Source organism: Venturia canescens, chromosome 2 (genome assembly GCF_019457755.1).
Source record: "Venturia canescens isolate UGA chromosome 2, ASM1945775v1, whole genome shotgun sequence".
Classification (NCBI taxonomy): Eukaryota; Metazoa; Arthropoda; class Insecta; order Hymenoptera; family Ichneumonidae; genus Venturia; species Venturia canescens.
Genome location: NC_057422.1, coordinates 22,110,828 through 22,137,925, shown reverse-complemented (window position 1 = coordinate 22,137,925; position 27,098 = coordinate 22,110,828). Strand labels below are relative to the sequence as shown.

The 27,098-nt window shown below is 40.7% G+C and overlaps 2 protein-coding genes across 6 annotated transcripts in view; both read right to left on the bottom strand.

Annotated features, from left to right (window-relative positions):
* The window catches only part of LOC122407245 (max-interacting protein 1-like), a 173,629-nt gene extending 151,488 nt beyond the window's left edge, over positions 1-22,141 (bottom strand). Inside the window, exons 1-4 of one of the 5 annotated variants that reach the window (XM_043413321.1) lie at positions 22,050-22,141; positions 18,068-19,550; positions 11,083-11,176; positions 9,288-9,317 (exon numbers count right to left, since the gene is read on the bottom strand). In XM_043413321.1, coding sequence (XP_043269256.1) covers positions 9,288-9,317; positions 11,083-11,176; positions 18,068-18,122 — 179 coding nt within the window. In that variant the 5' untranslated portion in view covers positions 18,123-19,550; positions 22,050-22,141. The other 4 variants (XM_043413323.1, XM_043413320.1, XM_043413324.1 and 1 more) reach the window with 4 other exon arrangements.
* Positions 22,142-24,508: 2,367 nt separating this feature from the next.
* Positions 24,509-26,965, bottom strand: LOC122406545 (DALR anticodon-binding domain-containing protein 3). Its single transcript, XM_043412053.1, has 5 exons — positions 26,614-26,965; positions 25,917-26,532; positions 25,269-25,402; positions 24,773-24,940; positions 24,509-24,682 (listed from the first exon to the last, which is right to left on the bottom strand). The coding sequence occupies exons 1-5, from the start codon at positions 26,890-26,892 to the stop codon at positions 24,563-24,565; spliced, it is 1,317 nt and encodes a 438-aa protein (XP_043267988.1). The 5' UTR covers positions 26,893-26,965; the 3' UTR covers positions 24,509-24,562.
* Between the last annotated feature and the right edge of the window lie 133 nt (positions 26,966-27,098).

Here is a 27,098-nt window from a genome sequence, read left to right as displayed (position 1 = left end):
TATAGAAATGCCTGAACAACAAAGCACGAATCTTCTTCCCTCGAGGTTCGATCGAATGAAATAAATGTTAGTCTTTATCCCCGAATAGTACATCAAAGACTTTGAGTCGTGCATAATAGATCCTAGAAGCTTATATAAACTCATAGTTTCTGTTACAGCATCGATGCGCAGCCTGCTATTTCGTCGATAGATATATTCCCGGGGATCAACGGCACACAGGGTACCGTCGTCGTGGTCGTCGTCGTTGACCTCCAACGTGCGGTACAACTCGAGAAGTCTCCCCTGTTCGAGATAGTCTTGGGGCCAAGACTTGGAGCACAGGAGAGACCGAGAGAGAGAGAGAGAGAGAGAGAGCGAACCGAACTAAAGGAGTTTTGTCGCATGTATGGGCGTGTGTATACTTGTACATATATTCGTACGAAGAGGATGAGAGAGAAAGAGAGGTGGGGTGAGGAAGGACGGTAAGGTCAATCGGAGATCGTGACTCGAGGCAGCTAAACTGTCTTTGAGTTGTATGCAAGAGCAGCAACACTTGGCTATTATAACTATACGTAATGTGCGTGTATTTGTACGAAAGATATATAAAAGGTACATAAAGTGTGCACACACACATAAATGCATACAGCCCGAATATATACAAAGCCGTTAAACTTTGTTCTCCTCTCGAGTCGTACGACGATGGAAACTTTTTCGAACGTATCTCGATATGATCGAGCTCAATTTCCAGCGATTGCTCCATATTACATCTATATACGCGTGTATAAATGTTCACATGTACGTGTGTACAGAAATAAATAAGTCTGCCGTGCATTGGTTTCTCCATACGAATTCGATTGGCGCGCGTCTCTATAAGGGAGAAAAAAAGGAATATGGGAAGGAAGAAAAGAAAATAAATAAAGAAAAATAAAAAAGTGTTTCGATGCAGGACTCGACGATTCGTGTTCCTTCCCTCTAACGCTCGTTCATAAATATATGTATATATACGTGCACACATCCCTACGTATATACATATTACGATCGGACAGAAGAATCTTCTTTCCGAAACGCCACTTTCCGATTCCGCACACCCGCGTCAAACGACGACGATTTCCTTCGCTCGACATCGCGAACTAGACACGCGTGTAAAAAGTCACTTGTGAGCTTTCTTCCCTCCCTCTCCTCGCTCGCCCATTCTCTCGTCTCACTTCCGAATGATCTCTCACGGCGTAATCGATTCCACGCTCGGATTCCGGTACACCCTTTTTCACCCCCGACCCCCCCCCCCCCCCCCTCCGCCTGCTAGCCTTATATCCATATATAAAACTTTCCATATACACGTATATGTAAAACGAATTCCGTTCCGAGTGACAATGCACTTTTCCCATCCCCAGCCCCTCGCTAAACTAGCATTTTTCCTATACACGTACGTGTCAGACTACTAACTCCCGTGTGTACATCGACGTAACGATTTTCTCTCGTCGGAAAATCGAACGCAAAAGACTTTTGCACCGGGATCGAAACCGAGCAGAGGCGGAACTCTCTCCTTTCCTATAGAATTTCCGGAGACGCGACTCGAATTTGAAACATCCAACGACGTTTTCCACCTATACAGATACATACATTTTCCATTTCTCTGGAAATGGTGGTAAGACGAGAGAAAACTCAATAGGCGCTGGGATATAAACATTTTTTCCCCACTCTCGTTTGTTTTTTGTCCCTCGATGACTCGCGAGAGCGTCACACGCAGAGCACCGCATGAAACTGGTGTACCGGTATGCTCGCGTTCATTCGCCAAGGTCTCATGGAATTAGACATTTTTCGTGTTTGCCATGAAAGAGGAATGCGAGGAGCAGATAAAAGGGGAGATGAAAAAACAAAAAGGAAGAGAATCGTATTTTCGCTGTTCCCGATTCTTTCAGAGCGCGCTACTTTTTCCAACCACCCACCGCTCGCCCTCTTTTTATCTCTCTCTCTCTCTCTCTCTCCCGCGGCAGCTCTTTCCGACGCTGCAAAAGTAGATATCGCGAGCTCGAATCTCGCGAAACGCGCACGGCGGAAATGGATTCGCGTATACGGACTTGCTACTGCACATGTTTCAACAAGTATGAGTGCGAATAAATATGCACTGCGCAACGCGCCTAAATATATGTATGTTTAAACGCGAATGTACGCATGTGTATTTATTCACCATGGCGGAAGCCGAACTCTAACAGCGCGTCCCCGCGATCGCGTTCGATCCACCGGGGCTTAAAAATGTCAGCGTATGTGTATCTACCTTTCGAGATATATTCCAATGGATATGCGTGTGCTCCGCAGACCGTGCCGCCGGAGCTATCGAGAAACGACAGTGGGAGAGCAGCCGAGAGCACGGTCCACGTGACCTTGCAACCCAATCACGCTATTACGCTTCGTCGCATAGAAGCGCATGCATACGTTATACGTTATACGCCCCGCTCTCCTCCGAGCTCTGTTACACCGCACCTCTCGCACGTACATACGCAAAAATAAATAGTACGTCTTTGTGCGATGTCTATATTTATGTACTTTGTAGCGCCGAGAGCCTGAGTCCGGAGAGACCTCGAGGCTCCGCGGCCTTCCGTTCTGTTTCATTTTTTTATTCACAGCGTTAAATTATCTCGCGCTCTCCGCGAGCGCATATCGTTAAAAATATTCCCCAAGTCCCGGCCATTAAACAATTATTCTAAAATTCGTTCTTCCTCGATCCGCGTTCGACGCGCGATTGACTCGTCGGAGAACGCCTGCGGGCATTGGGCTCAAATAACCGAATTGTATAGAACGCTCGATATTTCGAAATTTTAACAGATTGGAGATTAATAAGTTATTCGGAATTCTTATTGACGATTTCGTTTTCATTACGAATGCAATTTTAACAGATCATACGAATGTCAAAAACTCATTTTTTTCAAATTCATAATGGAGAATAGTTGTTTTATAGACAGACCAGAATATAGAGTAACGGAAAATCGAAAGTGAATTTTTCGAGCCTATAAAACTTGGATATGCAGAATATAAGGATGGCTCGAAAAGGCGAAAGTCAAAATGGCGATGTTTGAAATTGGAGAACGCGTATTCTGAGCTCCGCTGCATTTCTTTATTTTAAGAGGATGGATCAGTCGGTACATCGCAAAAATTCTTTGACACACCTTGACCAATTAAAAAAGGGCTCTGTCGGCCGATTTTTGCCATCTTTCTGCGTGGGCTGACGCAGAGTCAAACTGTGTCAAAGAATTTCGATATCGAAAATTCCAAGTCTTTTACTTTCGGACTTTTTGGTGATTCAGAGTATTTCAACCCCAGTAACATATTTAGTCTTTCTTTATTATATTTTCGAAATGATGAATATTCATAGTATTGCTGACTGTAGTAATTTATGAGTCGAAAGAGCGATGGTCGAATTTTCGGAAAAACGATATTTCAGTCGTCGTTCAATGGGCGATTGTTACATTCTATTTTCGACGCAAACGTCCTTCGAATCTTGCAGTTTCTACTTTATTTATTTTCAACATTCGAACCTCCAGCAATCGATCTGTCTCCATATTATCATTCGAAGTTTATAAACTCAACATTTGAGCAGTTCGAAATTTTATTAATTCTAACATTTTAGCCCCTCTAGTCTCTCAATAAATATCGTTTTCCACGATCGGATTAATGTTCGAAAGTTTGAATTTTCCAGGCAATCGTAACTCGAGCCGATTGCTCCGAAATATGTACGTTGGCCGGTTCGGCGCACGCAATTCTTTTCTCCTTCTTTCCTGCTCTCCCGTCGTTTTATCGTTTGTACGAATTGTGGCAATTTCTGGCCCCGAACTGTTTCGTTATCGCTGTTTATAATAACACACACGCACTTTCTCGCATTGGCAACTTTGCACCGGACGGAAACGAATGCAAATTCGTTCGCCATTCTCGTCGAGTCGTCACAACGTTCCTCCGTTATGCCGTTATATATTGTTGTACACCTTCGAATATATATATACACACACACACACACACGTATATTGAGAGAACACGAGAGAACGCTTGTGTTGTTTATACGGCAATTAATTAAAATTCCAGCTATTATCGCCATTCGTGGCGTATCTCGGCATCGAGCAGCTCCCCCGACCGCCCCGCATTTCCCCTTCGTAACTCCAGTCCCCTTTTGAATTCGTACGAACGCGTCCGGCTATTTCTGTTTCTCTCGCTCTCTGTCGCTCTTCCCTTTGGGTGCGCGCAACAAATTTAACAACGAGACCGATGAGACCACGAGCCCGCCCGGTTATTGCCGTAATATATAATGCATAATAGGCTCTCCGAAAATTTCGATCGAATGGAAAATTCGCTATTCCCTTATCGGCGAACCGATTCCGCGCCCACGAAGAATTATTATCCTCCGGAATGGAGTACTTTTGTTGGAGAACCAATCGAACGGTGTACAATGATTTTTTATCGGTAAGCCGCGATCGTGCGAGGAATGTATCGATGTAGTAATTCGGTTTGATGAAAGAAATAAGAAGAAAAAAGGCTTGAGATATATCTGAAGAAACGTTTCCCGAGTATTATTTCGTTGTCGGGCGATAATTGAGCACTTTTTGGATCGTTCCTCATTTCTTCATGGTCTGCAGAGAAGGAAATCTCGTGACGCGCCTCTTATTTATATTTGGCGTATTTTTATTAGTGTCCAGAGTTAAGTACACTCTTTGAGCCTCGCGCGCACGGTTCTCGGTAATTTTTTCATTGTTACGAACTGCGAAAAAAACTCGCTCGTAAAACACCTCATTAGATTTTGTTCGAGGTGTTATTATGATTCTTCGAAATGAAGTACTTCTCGTTGGCTTATTTCGGGATTAACGGTTCTTCGTCGTCATGGTCGAGCGTTACAGCTGCGCGAAAAAAATGAGCGTCGTTCATTGTACACTTTTGTTTTTTTAGTGGGCGCATAAATTTTTCAAAAGGCACGGGGAGAGGCGAAAAAATGGAAAAATCGAGGCGAATTCACTCCTCGAAGGCAGAATCGATGCGAGTTTATTTCCACGTGTAGGAAACACTCTGCGGCTTCTCCCGCAATGGTCGGGCGCATATTTCGGAATGTGTACTCGAGAAAATCGAGAGAAGCTGTAAAAATGTTTGTGAATGGGGAAAAAAAAACAGCAAAGGAAGTACTGCGAAAGTGGAACGTCCGCTTCACGACGCGACGAGCATTGCGCTCGCTCGCTGGCTCTTTCCCTCCCTCTTCGCTCTTCGCTCTTCCTCCGGAGCGGCCCCGTGAGTGAATGTTTTATTTTTTCGTGCCCCGGTGTACCGGCGAAAGTCGGAGGGTAAAATTTCATGGGCCTCGTACACGTCAAGCCCTTACTTCTCGCCTCGGTAAACTCGGCAAAAACGTGCACAGAAAAAAATAATGCCCTCGCAAGATAAAAGATTAAAAAAAAAACAATTGCACTAAATAGTCTTTTCCTCGAGGAAATTCTCCCACGTAACGCCCGACGTCATAACTGGGGAGAAACAACGATCGAAAAGATCCACAAACTCCGTACTACGCTCATCGAGCTCAACGAATTCCGACTTGTACGCGCTTCCTCAATTCGCTTATATCTATCACCTTCGTATAATTACATTATTTTATTCTACGCCGCTGTTTCTCGGTTTCGAGGCAAATATAAAAAATCCTCGTCATTCGACATGAGAAAGGTGCGTCGTTTGGTTTGTTCGAACTCGGTTCGTTTCGTTTTTCGGTTTCGTGTGGGCTCGATTCGAGCGATCCTCGCGTCGTGTGAAAGAGCACGAAAGCAGCACGGAATGTCACAGTTTGCGAGAAACTCGATTAAAATGATCGGCGCCTTTGAAGCTTTGACAGAAAATCTAGTTTTTGTTGAATTGCGCCAAATGCGGACCGAAAATATTCGTGTTCGACGAAAACAAAAAAAAACCTAGAAAATGTCACAGAAATACCAATCGAATGTCGAACGATTCTGTTGTTAAGATTAAAGTTTCCGAGCCTGACGCTTCTGCTCGCTGGCTTGAAAAAACGCATGAGAACTTTGCACACGAAGGGGAAAAACAATCGGAGAATATTTCATAGAAAAAAAAAACCAAGGAAAGAGAAAAATTTTTCGTTTTATTTTAACGCTTAGAACGGGGCTCGTCAGACATACGCGAAAGATAAGATTCGCTCGTTCGACCTTGGACTTGACCTCGGACAGCTGACTACACACGAAGCAGAAAACACACTTGTTCGAATTATCAAGCCGCAATAGAGACGATATAGTTGTGCTGACGTGAGTCGATAGTGAGCGGGCGAGCAGAGTGCTTTTTTCATCTCCGCAATCGTCTCGAGTTGGAAAAAGAAAAAACGACTGGTGAATAAAAGAAAGAGGCTTGAGTATAATTCAGCCATCGAAAAGAATAATTTGTTCGGAAGGAATTTAGCATAAGCTCACTTTTCGAAGGAGGCAATCAAACATAGTTCATAAAACGTAATTATTTCGAATCTCGGAAACGCGATTAGTCGCCGAGCGATAATTCTCTTTTATTTGAGCATATTTACAAGACAAAAGAGAAATAAAAAGTTTGGTCTTTGGAGCAGAGGAATAAACGTTTTCTGCGGTTTAACCGAAGCATGCACTCGCGTATATATAAAAGTTTGTGTGGCGCATTTAACAGGGTAAAAGCTAAATGCGCTCGGAGCCGAGCAAGCGTTTTCGTGTAGACGTGGGTAAAACGTGGCAAAGAAAGAGAAAACGAGTCGGGTAATAGTGTATCGCGCGCTCGTTGAACCTATATACGTATATACATTTATAAACGCGAAGGGAAAAGAGGGAATAAATAAAATAAATAAAAGGAGCAATGAAGAGAGGAGCGTGGAGCTGTGAGCGTTCTCGTTGCTCACGGCGACTTCTGCTTCTCTGTATACCCGTGGCCTGGTGCTCATTATTTCGCATAGAAACGAGGAGAGGCCCTGTGGGAATGTGAATGAAAGAGCGCGAGAATAGCTTCGAGCCAAATCCAATATAACTGGATGTCTTTCCTTGCCAGAGATCGACTCAATTTTACTTCATTTTTTTCCCCCTCTGATTGCGAAGATTAAATCATCAGGAAACAAAGAACCGAAAGGTGAAAATCGCTGCGGATTGTCGGCGTGCGCGTCACACCGAACGAATTCGTCGCTCGTTTAGAAATTTACTGGGGCCAATAATCGTTATTTCGGGAGTATCGAACCTTTCGTCGGAGATAAAAATGTCGTTCGTTTTGTCATTTCATTCTCCCAATAATCTCAATGACAAAGAGACTCATTTGTTTGTAGAGAAGAAACGTTCCTGGTTCAATTGCGGGTGCAAATCCATTGGACAAACTCGTGTCCCCGCAGAGTAGTTTTAAAATTTTTATTTTGTTAAGAAAATCGAACTTTATTGAACTTTCAATGAATACGTGAATGAATACGAAATTTCTCATGTTTTTTGCTCTGCTCTCGCTTCACATTTTCGCCTGCTCGACGGCGTCGAGCGAACGACTAGCGTGCGTATTCGCCCACAGCACGACACGAGAGAGAGATCCGAGTACTTTGCCAGACGGAAATAGACGCTGCTGCGCTATAGAAACGAGCGATCCGTGCTACGCGTTGCAAAAAGCTTCTTGCGACGATTATGTCCGCGAGTGCTCGCGAGCGCATTTGCCATCCTTCGGGTGTTCCCAAAGTCGAGTACGAAACTTCGGGAATCAACGGATTTCGTGATTTCAAAGAAAAACAGTCTCCGACGAGTCCGTCCCGTTAGCAACAGCCGTTCTTCCAACAAATGACGCCGAAATTATTTAAAACAAGCTCACGAAAAAACGCATTTGTTGTTCAGAGGCGAATTGAATATTGCGTACGATTTTTTTTTCCTTTCGGTCGATGAAGTTTGCGGAAATTGGCAAAGAGAAATGTCATACGCGAAATACCAAAGACCGAACACTTGACCGATTGAATGCAAACACTCAAATTCAACGTCACAGCTTTCACTGATGCCCACTAGTTTGGGTTTGTTTAGTTTTATTGATAGGGCTTTATTAAGATTAAAGCAAAAATATATATTCTGAATGATGCTGAAGTTTGCAACGTTGGAGTCCAACGAAATGATTTTTAAAAAGCCTCCAATAATTCCAGTAATTCTCCAATTTCGTTCCCTGCTGAGTTTGCAATTCGTTAGTTTTTCAAGCTGCGCCGGTACTTCGTGAAATAAAAAATTGGTCAATTACAAAAATGTCTTTTCCTTCGTTTCCAATTTTTTGTTTCACGACGAAATCATTGGTGTAAGATGAAAAACTACGAATTGCTAATTCCTTATGGAACAAAGTTGGAGTTTTTTCAGATCGTTCCGTTGGACTCCAACGATGCAGATTCTGCAAAGATATTTTTTTCGTGAGGCCTCGGTTTTTGGGTTTCAGTTCTCTCGGCAGCGTTGTCCAACGGGAGCATTCCAACAGCGCGATACTTTCGAATCGTGGTTTCGTTTTTTTTTTTTTTTCGAGGTAAAGAAGCGTCGCGAAATCGTAGCAGAAGTCGCGAAAACTCCGAGTTAACGATTGGAAGTAATTCGCGAAGATTTTCGTCACAGTCGTTGCTCGATGCAGCCCGTTTCGTTTGTTCGCGATCTTCACGCGAGTTTTTCAAAATTTGACATTCTTTTTCAAAAATTTACTTAACCTCGAAAATTACGTTGACGAATACGTGGCTCAATTCAACTATTCGAATGGGAAATCGTCGATTCATAATTTCATAATTTTTTTTTCAATTCAAATGATTTTCTGTACAATAAAAACAAAATTCATTTAAAAAGCAAAGATTCTTTCATCCAGATTTTTCATTTATTTTAATCAAAAAGTTTCTCCGAGCCGATTTTTCGGACACTCTGTATGAGCCCGTTTCACTCGGTTCTGTACAGTCTGCTCAACGCTCGTTGCATCGAGGTTGCATCCGCCGTTACATAACCCGCGAGTCTCGTCGGTTCCCCGCTGTTTCAATCCGACTTTTTGTCAGTTCTGTGCACGCCCGATCAATGTTTTTTTTCGTTACGAAATTTCGTGCGAAAAAATAACAGCGAAATGTCGGAATAGCTGGAATGTATTTTGCGTGGGTTTATTTATTCGGGAGAATCATTGTTCGTTATAAGACGAATGTTGGCCTCGATCGCAACGCGATATTACTGATTTCCCATTATTTCCTCGTCTCTCCATACAGCAGCCAACGTTCTTGACCCCGAATCACTTTAATGGACTTATCGTCGATTAACAGCAGCAGAATATCGCTGCATGAAAATGCTTCAAAAACTCACCTATTTTTCTCCAACTCGTTATGAGTCGTCCTGAAACAAAAACAAAAAAAAAATCAAAATTAATTTATCCGTTGACGTTTTTTTTTAACTTCGATCATCGCTGTATTGCATCATTCTTTAAGGGCTACGAACAATGTAAACGTTGAAATTTTAAGTGTTTTTCGTTTATTTTATAAATAAAAATTGGTTGGATGGATTTACGTAAAACCTTGTGCACATCGCTTTCACATACTCAGAAGTACTGGTGGAAGAATTTTTTTTTAATTTTTGACATACTACATGACATACATTTTGACATGACATACATACATACATTTGGAAATACAGTGAGAAAAAAAAAACCAGTGATTCAATAGAAATTGATGCTATTGGAAGAGTTTTCTTCATTCAACTGCCATGCTTTCATGATGTTTTGAAGTTTACAACGTTGGAGCCCGACGAAATGGTCTATAATTTTGTTCCCTACCGAATTTGCAATTCGTAGTTTTTCAACCCACCCCAATGACTTCGTGAAATAAAAAAATTAGTGAATGACAAATGTTTTTTTCGTTAAATTCGTTGGACTCCAAGGTTGCAAACTCCAGTGTCGTATGTTCTCGGAGAGAACGAATCTGTAGTTTGACCTAAAACAACTTTGGTCATTCAGTCATTTTTAACCTTGTGATGATCATATTTTTCATTGGCACCACCTAAAATGCCACATTCCGTTGTTCCAATAACTTTTTTCTCTCTGGAAAAATATTTTTTTTTTTATTTTTATCCAGTACTTCCGAGTATGTATAAGACGTGTACAAGTTTTTTTTATAAAAATCCATCCAACAAATTTTTATTTATAAAATAAACAAAAAAACACCCAAAATTCCAACGTTTACACGTTGTTCGCAGCCCCTAATCTCCCCCTAATACGTTCCAATTAATTTATTGAATTGGACTGAATAAGAACCCTGACTCCGAAGAACGTCTCAACTCCGCATTCGTTTCTTGAAAACCAATAATTGGGTTATTTGTTCTGGAATTATGAAGCAACGGTACACCGCAAATGAGCAATTATCAATAATCCAATAAATGAGAAAACCACCAAGGAATATTGAATACTTTAAGCAATGCATGAAATCGTTGTGATTTGTAATGATAAAAAATTGGCAACAGTGCGTGAACACGAAACGGTAGTTTGAATTAGCGAGATATTTTAAAAGGCAGATTTTGGGTTTTGCGAAATAACGAAGCCCCTCGCGACACTGTTCGGTATCGTACGACGATTGGTATTGGACTTCTAGCTATATACATTAAACGTATATGGACTCGACACGGTTTGCATAATTGACTGATGGAGTATAAATAAAGTGGGAATTATTCGAAGACTACGTGACTGTCAAAGCGTGACAGTGTGAGTGTGTAAAAAGAGTTTGTTTTTTTGCTTGGTGCTCCACAACTCGACGCTCCACCGCGAACGAAAGCGTTTTTTCATTCTTGTTTTTCAACGTTTAAAGGGTTTCGAATCTGAAAAATATCTCGAAGGTCACGCCATGGCCGACCCGGACGCCTGAGGCGTGGAAATAAATAAAAATAAAAGTAGCACCGAAGTGAAATAATCGGAGTGTTTAAAAATAGCAAAGTGGGCAGTTGAAAAAACACTTGATTTCGCAAGTTTCGACAATCGAAAGGCTCGAGAATCCGTGAATAGAATCGCAATTTTTCGTTGGCAACAAAATAGCTTTTTCTATTTCAAAATTATAAAGTTTTGTCAACCGGAAATGAAGATAAAAACCAGGCGAAGAGGTTATCGTCGACTCACCTGCTGCCCTGAGATTTTTTCGTCTTTGGCCTTTTGGTGACCGCCCGCAGGTCGTCGGGTATCGGCATTGTCGAAGCGTAGCCATGTTCAGCTTCTGAAACAAATTATATGGGATCAGACGATTGTTGTGGAGCCTCGATGTCCTTCCACTTTTAATGGAAAGTATGGAACGTTTGAGATGAGGTGGGGCGTGTCGCAGTCATATTGCGATGGGATCGATTGGGAATCAAAGTGCTCAAATTCCTCAAAAAATATCTTGAAATTTACAGCTTTTCGGGGGGCAATCATTGATCGGACTTCTTCGTAGCCTCGTTTCGAATGGTTTCTTGAAAACTCGCGTGACTCTCGATTGAATTGGACGAAATACGAGAAGAATTTTTTATTGCGTTGCGCAAAGTCACGTCCTGAGAAGGATTCCATTGGATTATCTCGCTCGTACGTGCCGCTGTCTCGACAGCCATTCATCAGACACAGATAGAATGAAAAATCGTTCAAAACTTTTTCTTCTCTCCGTTCGGGACTATATCGATGAATTTTGACCCCTCGGGCCCAAATAGATCGCTCATTGTTTTATAAACAGCCTTTCTTTCTCTCGGAAAATAAAAAATAAACAAAAAAACGTTGCGAAGGTAGTTTTACGACCTAAACTTTGCCTCGGGAGGTTCCTCGCGATATTTCAATTTCACCGAGAAATTCAACGCGAATCTCAGCAAAACGACTCCATTTTTCTTCCTTTCCTTTTTCTTAAGGTAGTTTGACAGCTAAGTGCTGTATAAAAAATAGGGTGCAGCAATAGGTCCTGTGTGAACATTATTCGTTGTGAAATATCTTCGAAAAATCATTGAAATTATCGTTAATGATGAGTAAAAAAATATATGGTTACGATATTTTACAAAAATTTCATAATTGTTCGTGATTTTGGAATTTTGTGCCTTTTCTTCGACGGACGCCCCCGCTGGAATACATCTTCATGTCGCATGCGCACGTATACGAGCATACAAATGAAGGCTCAAAAGCGCGTGTGAATCGTGGCAACACTGTTGACACAGGCTGAGACGAGCGTAGCGATAATCATGGCTTGTCTCATCACGCGACAGCGTTGCCTCGTCGCGAATCTTAAAATTCTCGAACTCAAGTTCTCATAGCATTTTTATTACAATCATTTTTTTCTCAAAAACATTTCTTTTTTTAATTTTTCCTTCAGAAAATACTCTAACAGTGTGTTTTTTAAAATCCAAATCGTAAGAACCGTTCTCGAGTAAATTTTGATACACACATATTTTTTGTTTGACGGTTACCATGTGTTCAGATGGAGAAACTTGCAATATCTGAAAAACTATAAGGTAGAACTTCTTTTTTTAATCGATTCGTTAGATTTTTCTGTGCGACATATATTTTTTTCAGAATTTCCGTAAAAAATCGAGTTTTGCTAGTGAACAACCTTAAGGAAAATCATGTGTTACTCGAGACTCAAAAAAGCAACTAAACTTGTTTGCTCTTTCGATGATCAATGAAACGATTAAAATTTATTCTCACAATTATTAAAATAACAACAACCATTTTCTATTTATATGCATATCTGAATTTTAAACCAGCTGGCTCATGGTGTTATCAAACCTTCCAATGTTCACATCATCGTTGATACTCGTTAGCCTCAAATAAGTGTTTTTCTTTTTCCATTCCCCAAGTCATTTTCATCGGTAACAAGGCTTTCTCAAGGACATAAAAAAAATGCGTCTGTGTGTGTGAGTGTGTGTGCATGTGTGTCCACCTGTCCTAATGTGAACTCCAAAATAATCAAATATACACTATTTCTTCACATTTTTCCAACAAGTTAAAAATCCCATAATTTATGGTTTTTATGGAAAATGTCAGCCTCCTCCGCGATGAAATTTCATTAATGGTGACTAATCGAAGCGGAAAAAATCGAACAGAAAAAAAAAAACATTCTCGTATCGATTTTCAGAAAAGTAACCAATCTGCATGATTACTAAAAATTCAAAATAGCGGTATTTTGGTTTATGATCTCTTACAATGTCCTCACAAATACTCACTTACGCATGTCTTTAAATAAACCATGTAAAATAATTCAATTGAGTAGAAAAAAACCAAAAAAAATGTCTAATTCGTTACCAGTAAAAAAAAAATCAATTTTCAGGTGGGAATAATGCCCGTTGTATAATTGATAATTATGTTCTATCGTAGGGTTTTGGAAAGCGTAAAGAATCAGCTTCAAGGTACTATGCGTAAATCGCAAAAATATTGAGTCGTTTACGAGGAGTGTTTTAACTTTTACCGAAAAGCAAAATTTCCCCATGTTAATTAAATGGGAAATTTAAGTGAGATTAGCGACCTCTAAGAAATTAGTTAAAAGGCTGATTTTTTGACACGATATTTTTTTCATCGAATATTAAAATCTGAAGGGGTAAGAGCGAGAAAAAAATAGTACATTACGACCCTAGGCTCGAAAGTTGGATTTCCTGGCATGTGCGATATGATGAAGGCCGAGGCGAAGCCGAGCAAGAAAAATTTTTTTTTTAAGCATCCTACTGTGGAAAACCGTTCAAAAAGTGTGATTTTTGTGAATTGTTTTCTCGACAATTAGACGATAGATCCTATAATAATTGCGAGAATCGATGGTCGGTTTATATTTCTAGCATATTTCCAAATTTCAACTCTCAAAGTTGGAAGTTTCAATTTCCATTAGATTCGCGTGAACTTTCTCAATAAAGCCAATATAAATGATTTCGAAAAGGAGATAACGTCGCTCGGATTTTTCTGCAAATGAGAGCACTCCAATGATGATGAAAAAACGGTTTTTTCTTTGTTTCGGCTCTTTTGAACGATTCTCACGTATTTCGAGGAACGGCTGGTTTATTATTCTGCTACGACAATCTGCGGCTGTTTTCCGAGCTTAATGAGGACATCGGGGTCCCGAGAATGCATTAGTGGTTATTGGGTCGTTGAACGTTTCAGCGCGTGTGTTTCGACCTCTCTTTCTTTCCTCAAAGATCATTGTTTGCCGCCTCGGCTCGAATCTCATTTCTTTTTTCACCCGCGATTCAAATCGATTGTATTGAATCGCATGATGACTTATTCGTTCGTTCGTCAGAGTGATTTCGTGGCATTGCGTTCGAATGAATCGGCGGTCAGTTTCACAGCGAAAGCGTCGTCTTCGACGCGGTCCATTATTTTTTTTTTGCGCAGCAACCGCGCATTATCGGAAAACGCTTCTTCACCGAATAAAACAAAATTCTTGGCAATTAGCAAGGAGGAAAAAAGTCATTGGTAAGATAATTCGAATAAAAAAAATAGCGCTCGGATCGATAAGAAAAAAACAAAATGCACGGACTTTATCCTGCCAGCATGAAACGACGAAAACATTTGTCCGTCTATATATAATGCATCGGGAGACGCAAAGAGGAAAATAATAACACGAGATAATGGAGAAACGGAGACACGCAGCCAGTTGATTGGCTGATAGGGAGAAAGAGAAGCGTCGTCGCTGAAGAAGAAGAGGAATCGAAAGAACGCGCCGCGGACACAACGAGAGATGTCGATGTGCCTTATCTCCGCCGGTCACGCGCCGACGTATCGCTCTACTCTTTACAATTCCCCCTCGAATATCCTCCTCGAATACAACATCCAACCCCGCGGCTGTACTAAATAGAAACCGGAGAATAACTCCACGAAAAATTACAACGTTCAATCGCGAGTGATTTCTGCTGTACAAAACTATCAAAATCGCATTAATTTGATGCGATATATTCGACCAAAAAAGTCCGCTTCCATGAAACATTCGTATTCAAACTTTTCTGCGCTTCGTGCCAAATTTTATCGACTTATAAAAATAATCGAAATCGAAACTAAAACGAGTAAAACGTATCCGACAGCGATTCGGTTGATTCGAGTTCGAAAGAACCGAGACGAAGCAATAAAAAAAGAAATGCGAGCGTGTACTGTGTGAAATAGTACACGAGAATTAGTATTCTCGCGCAGCGCGACTAAAACCGTGCGGTTGAATGAAGTTTTTCGAATAAATTTCAAGTGGGTGGAAAAAAAAACGAAAGAAAGAATAATACGAAGCGTTGCAAAAACATGTGCTTCCATTTACATGTATCGCGAAAAAGGAGACAATTTTTCGGCAGCTTCGAAAGGGAACACGAAATTCCATTTGGAACTTCAGCCATTGAAAAACTACGACGCTGAAGTTTGCAACGTTGGAGTCCAACGAAATGAACGAAAAAAACATTTGCCTTTCACCAATTTTTAATTTCACGAAGTATTGGTGCAGGCTGAAAAACGATGAATTGGAAATTCGACAGAGAACAAAATTGGAGAATTACTGAAATTATTGGGGAGTTTTTTTAGATCATTTCGTTGGACTCTAACGTTGCAAACTTCAGCGTCATGAAAAACTCATTTCGCTGCGTTTTGACGACGCAAACTCGAGCGACGTTCGTGTAACGACGCTGAAGTTCGCAGCGTTGGAGTCCAACGAAACGAACGAAAAAAAAAAAAAAAAAACAAAACATTGGTGATTCTCCAATTTTTTATTTCACGAATGATTCGTGTAGATTGAAAAACTACGAATTGCAAAAATGGTCAGGGAAACGACGCTGAAGTTTGCAACGTTGGAGTCCAACGAAATGAAGGAAAAAAATATTTTTAATTCATTCATTTTTTATTTCACGAAGTATCGGTGCAGCTTGAAAAACTACGAATTGCAAATTCGACAGGAAACAAAATTGGAGAATTACTGGAATTATTGGAGGCTTTTTTTACATCATTTCGTTGGACTATACAACGCTGTGCAAACTTCGGCATCGTTCAGGGAACACAATTGGAGAGTCGCAAATAATTATTTTTTATTTCATCCACGACTCCGTTAGACTCGAACGTTGCGAAGTTCAGGCTCACTAAAATTGGCAACGCGCACGCATCGTGGTTCAATTCCATACCCCAAAAGTATACGGAATCGTAAATTGAATGTATGTAACGCTTCGGCATAGAGAATAATAACGCGTTAAAGAGCCAGCAATGAGCAAGAGAGAGAAGAGCGTATATGACGGTGGTAAGTGGAGTGATAAAATGAGATCATCGTTCGTTCGAAGTAGCGAGGAGTCCAGTATCACGCTGGTGAGCTGCATATGCAGTGACATGAACCGGCCACGAAGACTCTCGTGTATATTCGAGCCTGCGATAAATGTATCTACCGCGTGTGTATTATGTACACCGAACGTACACGTTGGGAATCGACCAAGTACTACCTAAAGAGCGTTCGTTCCAGTGGTTCGATTTACGAGAGAGTCGTGCTCGTACAAAGCTCCCTTTCCTCGGCTTTGTGAAAACTCTGCAACAGTCGCTAATTCCCAAGTGCCAGTTAATCTCGTCATTGCTGTTCACAGCAAATTTCGTTTTTTTCCTCCCTCCGTTCAAATGCATTGCTACCGCGACTCGCGTCAATGGCGAGGATCGTCGAGAGTAACGCGCGATAAACAGCGATCCCGTGATATTTTTCACTTTTTCACAAACAACTCGAAGAGGATGAAAATCCTCCGAAAATCAAGAGAGCGATAGTTCCAACATTTTTTTCCCATTCCTGTTGCTGCTAAGCTTCAAAGTCTCAAGATTCATTCGCTAAATGTCACCGCACCACCAACTAAAGTGGTCAACGGAGCGACGAGAGTCGAGAATTCGAATAATAAAAAAAAAAAAAACAAGTACTTGAAATGAAAAATCTGTGGAAGCATCGGTAGAATGACCCTATGTTGGTGGTACAAAAAGAGCGAGAGGATTTTTTAATCGAAAAGAGCGTCCCCCGTCAAGCTCTGAAAGGCTGTATTGACAGCAGGGGCAAAGCGAGCGTACACGTCACGACATTAACGAGACTGTTTCTCGGCACGTTATTTCCATGGAGGCAAGGATAAGGAAAAAAATAAAAATACAAAGAAAAAGAAATAAAAATAAAGGAGTCACGGACATTGCTACAGGGTCTGGTTGCAGTCGCTTGTGGAACGAGCCAGCGAACAGGGAGGAAGGAGGGCTGAGAGGAGGAGAGTCAAGTCACGACGCGGACGGAGACAACGGTCTACACTCTGTTTACTCGGAGAGTGTCATTCGCCCGATCGATTTAATCTATACATCAACTTTCAACGCGAATTTCGAAAACGGACACACGCGCACGCTTGGCATAACGGACTGAAATTTACATCCGAAGTATCGGAAGAACGATTCAGAATCAACGCTTTATTTTTATTTTTGCCGAAACGTTTATTATTACGAAGACCTTCTCAACAATCGAATGTTCACTTGGAAATGCAGTCTCTCGAGTCACTTTGCAAACACGCTAAATGAAGACTTATTGGAATAAGTATAACTGACGCCGAAGTTACTTGCAACGTTCGAGTCCAACGAAGTTATCTAACAAAACCCTCCATAATTCCAGTAACTCTCCAATTTCATTGATTGCCGAATTTGCAAATTTTAGTTTTTCAACCTGCATCGCGATACTTCGTGAAATCAAACATTGGTGAATTATAAATGTTTTTTTTCCGTTCATCTCGTTGGACTCCAACGCTATACGAACGTCAGCGTCGTCTAGTATAATCCGTGTAAAAATATTCAAAACACGAGTATGAAAAGTTTTGTACCTGTCAATTCGCTCAAATTGATATAAAGATTTTCATCAGAAGAAGTGAGTATCAGCGATAAATAAAAACGAATGTACACAAAAATTGGAAAATCTCGTGGCGATTTTACATAAAACGTCTCATGCGTTCGTGAGTCGGTATAACAAAATGGCAATGTCGATGTAATCACAACGTTGAAATGCCCCGAGTTAAATCTTCTGGCGACGTTATATTTAAAAATGAAAAAAAAAAAAACAAAGGAGGTTAAACAAAGAAAAACAGGAGAATTGAGGAGCAAGAGAGAAGGAGAGAAAAAGAGGGAAAGAAGTTGAAGAAAAAAAAACAAAACTCACCTCGTTCCCTTCGTTCAATATACTCGGCGGCCTGCAGTAGGGCAGCAATGCTCATATTTCCAATTTTCGGCGTTATTTTTCACGTTTCTATATATCACGCGTACACACACACACACACACACATACACACACACACACACGCACACGCACACGCGCGCGCGCGCGCGCGCACTAGTGAACCTCCGGGAAAACTCGTCCCACTCCTAGCGCGTACACACGCGGGAGAGCACGCACACGCACGCACACGACCGCGGCACAATTGCGAATCCACCTTTTACCGTCACGTGACTCGGTGCGTCGAACGCTTGTTTTTTTCAAGCATAGATCGCAGACCTCTTACGTATCATTTACGATAACGTCGTTTTATTCGCTTTTTCTTTCCTTTCTTTCGTGTTCTCTTCGCTCGGTTCGATAGACGCGTTCGGAGATTGATTTTTCTTTTCCGTTGTTATATTAAATTTGTTATTATTATAACTATTGTTATTACTATTAAATGATTTTTAACGGGAATTGGATTTTTCACGAATTCGCGTTGTTTCGATACGAGCCAACGTAGCGCCCTCCTCGTAACGAGGCAACGAACCGTTAACGCCGCGCGCGCTCTACACGCGAGAAAGAAAAACTTGCAAGAGGTCCTCCCTCTGCACCTCTCTCACTCTCTCTCTCTTGCTCGTTCCCTCCTATATATGTACAAGTTCAAACAGAGTCCAAGCGTGCGCGACTCTTCGCTCTTTTTTTATCGGTACGTGTGCTTTTTCCCTCTTGCTTCGGTGTCTCTCGGAGAAACTCTGTCTTTGGCTCGTTGCTCGGTTGACAGCAAACTTCTCGCGCCGATTGCACGGTCACCAAGGTCCGCTCTCCGCTTTTGCTGCCGCTCGCTCCTCCGTCAATCTGTCTATCTGTCTATCGCTCTCTCTCTCTCTCTCTCTCTCTCTGCTCCTCGAATCCAAACGTCCCGGTGCAGCGGCGCTCTCTATATATTCGTAACACAACTCGTTCGCTTCTCCGGCGTTTCTTTGTTCCCTCTCGCGCTCTGCTCGATCACTCCCGATGCAATCACACTCGTTCGATGCTTCAATCTTATTATTTCTTTTTCGTACTCCCTCCCTCTTTTTCTCGATCCCTTTTTTCTCAATATTTATATTCTTAGTATATGAATTTCCGTTTGTTTCTATCTCGCTTATCGCCCCGCGCACAACTCACTTTTATATCGTCGTTTTTGTACAACCTCAACCGAGGTTTTCTCGACGCGCTCGCGCCTTTTTTCGTCCTTCGTCAATATATCTCTCATATATTTTTTTATTTTATTTATTTTTTACTTATTCTCGCCTGCTCTCACTCTACACGCACGTGTCCACCGTGACTTGGTTTTTCCGTTGAGTGTTACGTCTTTGTAAATATAAATATAACATCTATATTTATATATATATATGTGTGTGTGTGTGTGTGTGTATATATATTATCTCTAAACGATGATGATAGCCTGAGAATTGGATGGAAAAAAAAACGAGTTACTCGCACGTTCGTATATTTTGGCGCACAGATACATGTGAATGTAAATAAATAATATGTAAGTGCATATGTGATAATCAACGGGAGTGAAAGACTCGGTATATCTTATAAACATAATAATCGAAGCCCGAAGACCACCGAACGAACGAATTTCACGACGTGTTTAAAAGGTGAGAGATAACCGTTCTTATTTTTCGATACGAAAAATAAAAAGCACCTGACGTTAACTTTTTCCCCTTCCGCAATCTCTGAGCGGAGCGAGACACGGGAAGTCTTCTTCGCGCTTCGAAGATTTCGAGTAGTTTTTCGATTTAGTATTTATTATTATCTTCCTCCTCTTTCCGCGTAGCAGCCTGTATTTCTCACGTTTCTGACGAGCCGAGCGCTTCGTCCACCGATATATCCTTCAACGCTGACAATAACAATAATGTGGAAAAGAAACACGTTTAGGATGACACTAAAAGCGTCGGACGCGCTGTTGACGCTCGAGGTACAATACACATCGATGAAAGAACTCGTGGACGAAACGTCACTTCGTCCTCCCGCTTGGCACGCTTTACCTTCCCCCCGCTCTTGCAGTTTTACTTTGAAAAATAACAAAGATAAATAAAGAATTTCGAAGCAGTCGCACGAACCATTGGACACGATTGCACCGTGATATTCCCCCTCTCTCTCTCTCGCTCTTTCTCCTTTTTATTTTCTTCCACGTTTCACGCTTTGTACCACCAGCTCGCGATCGTTTCTCTATAACTCTATACTATAATCCTGCCATTGTTGTTCGATATAGAGAGAACTCGCGTCCCGGGGTCAATGAATCCTAGTCCGCGAGCACGCAATACAGACACATTTACACACGCGGACACACACGCATACGCTCTCTCGTACGTGCACTCCCGTGTTTCGTCTTTCAAACCAGGCACGAAAGATATGACGTATTTTTTTTTTCCCACCTACGACTCGCGTCAGTTGAGCGCGCGAATCTATCGCGATTCCCAGCTCGCCGATACGAGCCCGTGAAAAAAGAAGCAGCTCCGTAAGTCTCGCCTAACTCTCGTTGCTTTTTATTTATATTATTCGCTACGTCTCCGTTTCTTCTCATTTTTATCATTTATTTTTTTTTTTTTCTTTTTTTCGAAACTTTTCATAACCGTGATAACATTAATTAACGGATTCAATTAAAACGGCAAATGCTTTTTTTGAAATTGACGTCTTTTTTTCACTACGGGGGACTCGTGTTTACGACACTCGCGGTTTAGCAACTCGTGCGCGGTTCCTCGTATCTCAGGCTCCACTTTAACGAGATTCGAGACAACGTAGCTTTGTTTTTGTGAAATTGTTGCGGAACTCGAGACGCCCACACGCCCCTCTCTTAATTACTTTGCACGAATTACAAACTTTTTAGTTCTCCTGTTTTTTCGTGGGACGGTCGCTTCTTTCGCGTTTCTCCGCGGAACGGTTTGTTTAGTGTTTTGGTTAGAGTGTCAGAAAATAGGCGCGCTCGTACGAGTGTCTAGTCACACGAACACTGCGCGCGATCAACGTCCCACGTTTTTTTCTTTTTTTTTTTTCTTTCTAATTTACCCGCGCGCAACACACACGACACACGAACGCGAGGCAAACACTCCGACTTCCCTCGTAAATGACGCTCCCGCGCTTATATGTGTGCGAAGAAGTGACGTTTACACGCGTGTATTACGCGGCCCCGTTGCTTTTTTCCGTCCATGTATGTGCGTATTTTGATAGATACATGTATATAGCCATGGATGGATGTAACATAGATATATATATATGTATATAAATGTATGGATGTTATGACGAAGAACGAGCGTGTGCCCGAGTGCGCGCGTCCGCCGTGCGTTGTTGCTACCTACGAGACTGTCGGCTCGCTCACTCGCTTCTCCGCGGGTTCGTTAGACGGAGATGCAAAAAAAAACACGGATTTTCATTGCGAAGCGAGATGCTGAAATGTACTTGCGAATATTCATTATTTATAAAACGATTTCTTTATGTCACGAAACATTTGGGTTCGTACTAAGAATTATAACACGATTCAGAGCCATTTATTGCTGAAAATCAACTGTTGAAACGACACTTTGAGAAGAAAAAAAAAATCGCTTTTCGTTCGTTCGATGTTATTTTTAGGAGCGACGTTTCGGTGCTCTCTCCCTCCCTCTCTCCCATTCCGCTGTGTACAACAGAAACGTCAAAAAAATTCTGTCACGCCAAGGTATACGCGTGTGCGGTAACCAAATGAATAATTGTTGGAAAATGGATGGAAACAATGAAAAGAAAAGATGAAAATATATTTGAGAATGAAAATGAAAGATTGGAGCACTTGAATATTTTTTTTTTAACACCAGCACTTGTTTCGAGCACGGATAACACACAATTGAAATAAAAACTTGGTGTTGTGTTGAAATAAAAAAAAAAAGAATAACTGTAAAAACTAAATATTATTATTTCAACCGACCGACGACGAGCCGACGGAGCCGACGACGACGACGACGAGCCGACGAACGAGCGCGCGACACACAGCCTTGCACCTCCGCACTTCGCGAGAACTCTCACGCATTTATCGATATCAAACGTTTCAGCGTCGTAGTACAGAGCTAGACGAGGCTCTCTTACGAAAGATCCGATTGGCCGCGCGGTGCCGCCAGTGCACCGCCGCGACCAATCACCGCCATCGAGTCTCGATGACCGCGCGCGCCGCCACCAGGCATCCGCCGGTGTCACGTGAATCGCATGCCCGCAAAACAAAACAAACAGCTGGGACCTCCATCTACAGTTCAAAATCTCTTAACTTACATCGAATTATTTCAGCATCATAAACTTAGTCAAAACAGCAACTATTCTCATTCAAGAATCAACGTTCCACATTTAATCTCAGGTTTATGATCACTTGGAAATGCGATTGATGGAATTTTCATCTAGTTCGGAAAAAGGGTCTCATTGCGACTAACCTAAAATCTTATTCAACTCGAAATCAAATTTTTCGCGATACATAAACGACGAACCACCATTTTTTCCTGATGAAATAAGTCAACTTATGATTATAAGAGTCGCTAAAAATTCAATGCTGTCGGAATGATTTTTCGTTATCTATTTTAAATTTAACGCCCGATGCCGCGTCGACTTCTGGTAAATCTCAATAGCCCCGCCCATAAAGTAGAAATGCGTGATATGTTGAGCGAGCCCCGACTGTACACGATCCCATCTTTCTCACTCGCATTTGTAATTGCTTGAAAAATGTTTCTCACTCTCATACGCTCGCTCTTAGGCCCGCTTCACACTGGCAACTTGACTGCGCGACTATTTTAAAGTTAAATTGTAGGTAATCGTCGGGTGTGCTGCACACATTAGTGATTAGGCACCGCGATTGTAAAGAAATCGCTCGTCCTCGTGACTATCGCAGTGATTTAGTTGCCGCACATATCTATTTCCCCCTTCGTCGAGCTGTCCGCATATTTCGTTTGAAAATTTATCGACGAAACGTTCGGGAGCCTCGCGTGGAATACGAATCAAATTTATATTTTTTTAAAATAAATTCAAAAATATAATCCAAATCGAAAAAGTGCGAAAACAAACCATTGTTAAGAATTTGTTGGGATTCTTCTCCGATGAGTAGAGTAAAAAACCGATGATAAGAAAAAAAATTCAATTCGATCTTTACGTTGTAGCCTATGAAAATATCACACTGTTGTTCGCCCTGGTGACAGGCCTGACCGAGCCCATTGCGCGAATGCGACTTGGTCACATGCTCCTCGACTGAGCAGCAGCTCTATCCAGCTGTGTTGCCGAGCGGCCAATGTGAGACTAGCCTAAGTCCTGCTGCTTATATGGTTCTCAAGGCCCTCGACGATTCCTTTTGTACGACGTACTCCATCTGTCGTTTTTATTATCGCACACACGACCAGAAACGCAAAGTTATCCAATCGGTCGAATGCACCCGCAATAATAACGTGACACATGTATATATACCCGCACCCGGCTCGGTTACGTGTTCTTTCCATGCGCTATAAACGTCATTCTCTTGCGACTTTAATGTTGAAAAAAGAAGCTTTTTCATACTTTTAACTTCACGCAGATGGATTGGAAGAAAGAAAAACGGAAGAAAGGGATTCATGGATGTTTCTTTTATTTCACCGAAGAAATGTGGATTGTAAAGTTTTGTTTTTTTTTTTTTTTCAACGACACCCGCGACAATCTGACCGTTAAATTTCCCTCTCTTCGCTGCGCTACTGCATCATATATGTTGGCCGCGGTGATTGTGAAATCTAATCGAAAAGCTGTTAAAACATTTGTCGAGTGGCACACGCGACACTGTGCAAGAACAATTTCTCATTGCGAATTTCTTATTTCCATAATACCTAATATCACTTAATATTAATTATCATAACCTCATAATATTTTCGTATAAAATTTAAATTTCATATTCCATTCATCATGTTTGGAGTATGGTATATCATCGTACATTTTGGGAGTGGAAAACAAACGTATTTCGTATTTCGCAACGCATTCACTTGTGAATCACTTGCGTAAATATCGAGTCTCCTTGCGAAAAGTATTCAAACTGCTTTTTTATCTGTTATTTTTCACGACAGTAGTGCATTGGACAAATAAAAGGAAGAAAAACCGATATCGACAAAATGCGTTCGCGCTTCCAGACGGTTTGAGTATCGATAGACGCCATGTTTGTTTTTGTTTATCAGTTAAGTGTAAACAGTCGATGATGGAGTAAGACTTTGTTGCGATAAAAATTTGTATAATAAACGTATATGAAATTTGCAGTTGTTTTCTCGTTCAAGTATGGATCGTGAATTTCGGAATGAATGACTTTGGAAAAATAGGATTGAAGTTCACGTGAGTCTATATATTTTTAAGGGGAATTTCAACCTAATTTTTTTTTTCAATCAACGATGAACGACGTTTCAACGAAATTCTGTAACAAATTTAATAAACGATTTTATGATACAATATTAATTACATGTGGTTTACTGGCACGATATTCAAAATGGCCAGTGAATTATTTATCACGATTTGTAATGCATGTAGCAAATACAACCGCGCCATCATCGTTGGTATCAAATGATCGCGTCCTTCCTGAGAAACACAAAACAAATTATTCAAATTTTACACATTTTGAATATGTTGCTTAATAATTTTTGTAATAACATTTTCATGTAAATTTACCGTCAAAATACGCGTTCGTCGATAATAAATACTGAACTTTTGACAGAGTTGGGACAAAAAGAGACAAATCACTTGAGGCGAAGTTTGTAATGTGCCCTCATTACGAATGCTGTCTTCAATTATTTCTGGATATCTCAGTATGAAATTGTAGACGAGTTCCCATTCATCCTGGAAATTTCGTTGTGCAAACGGTTTTACAAACGATACGAAACCATCGTTTTCTGATGTTAATTAAAGCGAAAACTTCTTGCAATGTAATGAATTTTTATAGTGCTACTTCTTGATATTCATTCAGAGACTGTTGAAAGAGCTACATTCGTTTTCTTACAATTAGACTAGAAAATTAGAGCTCTTTCGAAATTTGAATAATTCTAACAATTCAGAATACGATGCAAGAATTATGGGGAGGAATATTTGTAAAAATTTATTAATGAAATCTCAATGAACCTTTTTCGTGCCATATGATCATATGATAAAACTGTTCTGAGCTTGTTACCTCTTGACACAATTGAGCGAAATCCACTTTGTCGATCTCTGGTAAGGATGGATAATCGCTAAGATTTTCTCCTTCCTTGAATTTTTGCAAAATTGTACTGATTCTAGCCGCATTGTATAATACGAATGATCCACCTGGAATGATAATATTTTTATTTGAAAATTGATAACATTCGGTATTAAAGTTTCTTTATCTAGCAAGTAAATTACTTTGACCTTAAATGATGGAAAAACTTGGTGGGCTAGGCATTTTAGAAACAGTTCTGGTATCGAACACAAAAAGATTTATCAAAACTCGACGATGCTAAAGTTTGCAACGTTGAAGTTCGCCGAAGTTAGAATAACATTTGTAATTCACCAATTTTTTATTTCACGAATTATTAGTGTAGAATGAAATACTACGAATTGCAAATTAGGCAGGTAACAGAATTGGAGAATTACTAGAATTGTCTGAGTTTTTTCCGATCATTTCGTTGAATTCCAATGTCGCAAACTTCAGTGTCATAAAATTCGTTAGATTCATTTCTCATACATATTATTAACATTGATTAATGAGATCAATAAGAGAAACTACAAAGTAGACAGTTCAGATGACATATTCGTCCTTATGTGATTCTAGATTGAAGAAGGATGTGCGATTTATCGTTACCTTTCGAGTTTGATATCCTCTGGTCAGGATCGTGGTCAATTTCAATGAACACTGGTCGACTAGGTTTAATGGAAAGAAGCTCAAAAATGACAACCGCTTGAGCTATGTTTGTCAAATGACTTTCTTTGCTCATATCAGGACATTTGAGTCTGGAAAAGCTGGTTAATTCTTCAATTTTTGCATTCACATACTCGCTCCACGAGAGATGTATTTCTTTGGTATTGGTGTCTCGATTTTTAACTACTCCGCAAATGCAATGAGAAAAACCATTTTCGAGCTGACCTTGAGACTTTGTGGTTAGTAAATATTGAAAATCTGCTTGCGATTCAACAATTTTGAAACCTTTGAGCTCCAGAACTCGTTCTGAAGCCTCTTTGATCAGCTTCAACCTTCCTGTGGTTAAATCCGAATCTCTGTCTTCATTGATTTTCAGGCAAACTGTCTTTTCTGTTGACTCTTTCTTGCCATAATCTTTGCCAAGTCGAACAGCATTTTTGATTGCAAATTCGAGTGTTTTTTTTTTGTTCACGAATAAACAAATCCTGTCATTATGCATCAAGCATCTGTCAATATCGATGCACCACGAGCGACTCGTGATAATCAATGACTCCGTGGCCTGAAATTCGAAACCTTTTCAGCGAAATTTGAGGTTATGTCCGTATTTACTCTTCGTTCATAATGGCGAGGCCATTCTCACCTTTTTTATTATATTCTGCAAGGTCAATCCGACTGTATCACAATTTTTCTTATGCAAATAATATTCCAATATGTTCGAACAACTTTCGAACGTCGTTTTATTTTTTATATAATCTCGCCACGCTAAGAGGTTAAGTGGAAAACTTATTTCACCGTTTCTCGACAGATTTTCATTGTTCACTTTTATATTCGTCTTCCCGGTGATTAAGTCGCCCAGAAGCTCCTCTTGAATTTTATTAACCAGGGTCCGAATTTGAAAATTATTAGTCGAATATTCCATCTTTTTCGCGCTGTCAACTGTCTATAAGCTGACTAAAACATGTTTTTTTTTCTTTTTTTTTTGCTCCACTCCTCCACTCCTTCGTGACTGGAACCCTAAACTCGTCATTTCCGTTTCCCCTATTTCAAAAGTCATTCGAAGCACAATGGTTTCGAGAAAAGTACAAAATAATCGAGGCCTCTCTCACAAAAATATTCTAAAATCTT

What these genes read in the sequence shown, in the direction of transcription:
- LOC122406545 (XM_043412053.1), bottom strand. Translation starts at nt 26,892, where the DNA reads ATGGAATATTCGACTAATAATTTTCAAATTCGGACCCTGGTTAATAAA. An exon ending in TGCAGAATATAATAAAAAAG is followed by an intron (nt 26,533 to 26,613) that starts GTGAGAATGGCC and finishes TTCGAATTTCAG; the next exon opens with GCCACGGAGTCATTGATTAT. An exon ending in TCGCTCAATTGTGTCAAGAG is followed by an intron (nt 24,941 to 25,268) that starts GTAACAAGCTCA and finishes CGAAATTTCCAG; the next exon opens with GATGAATGGGAACTCGTCTA.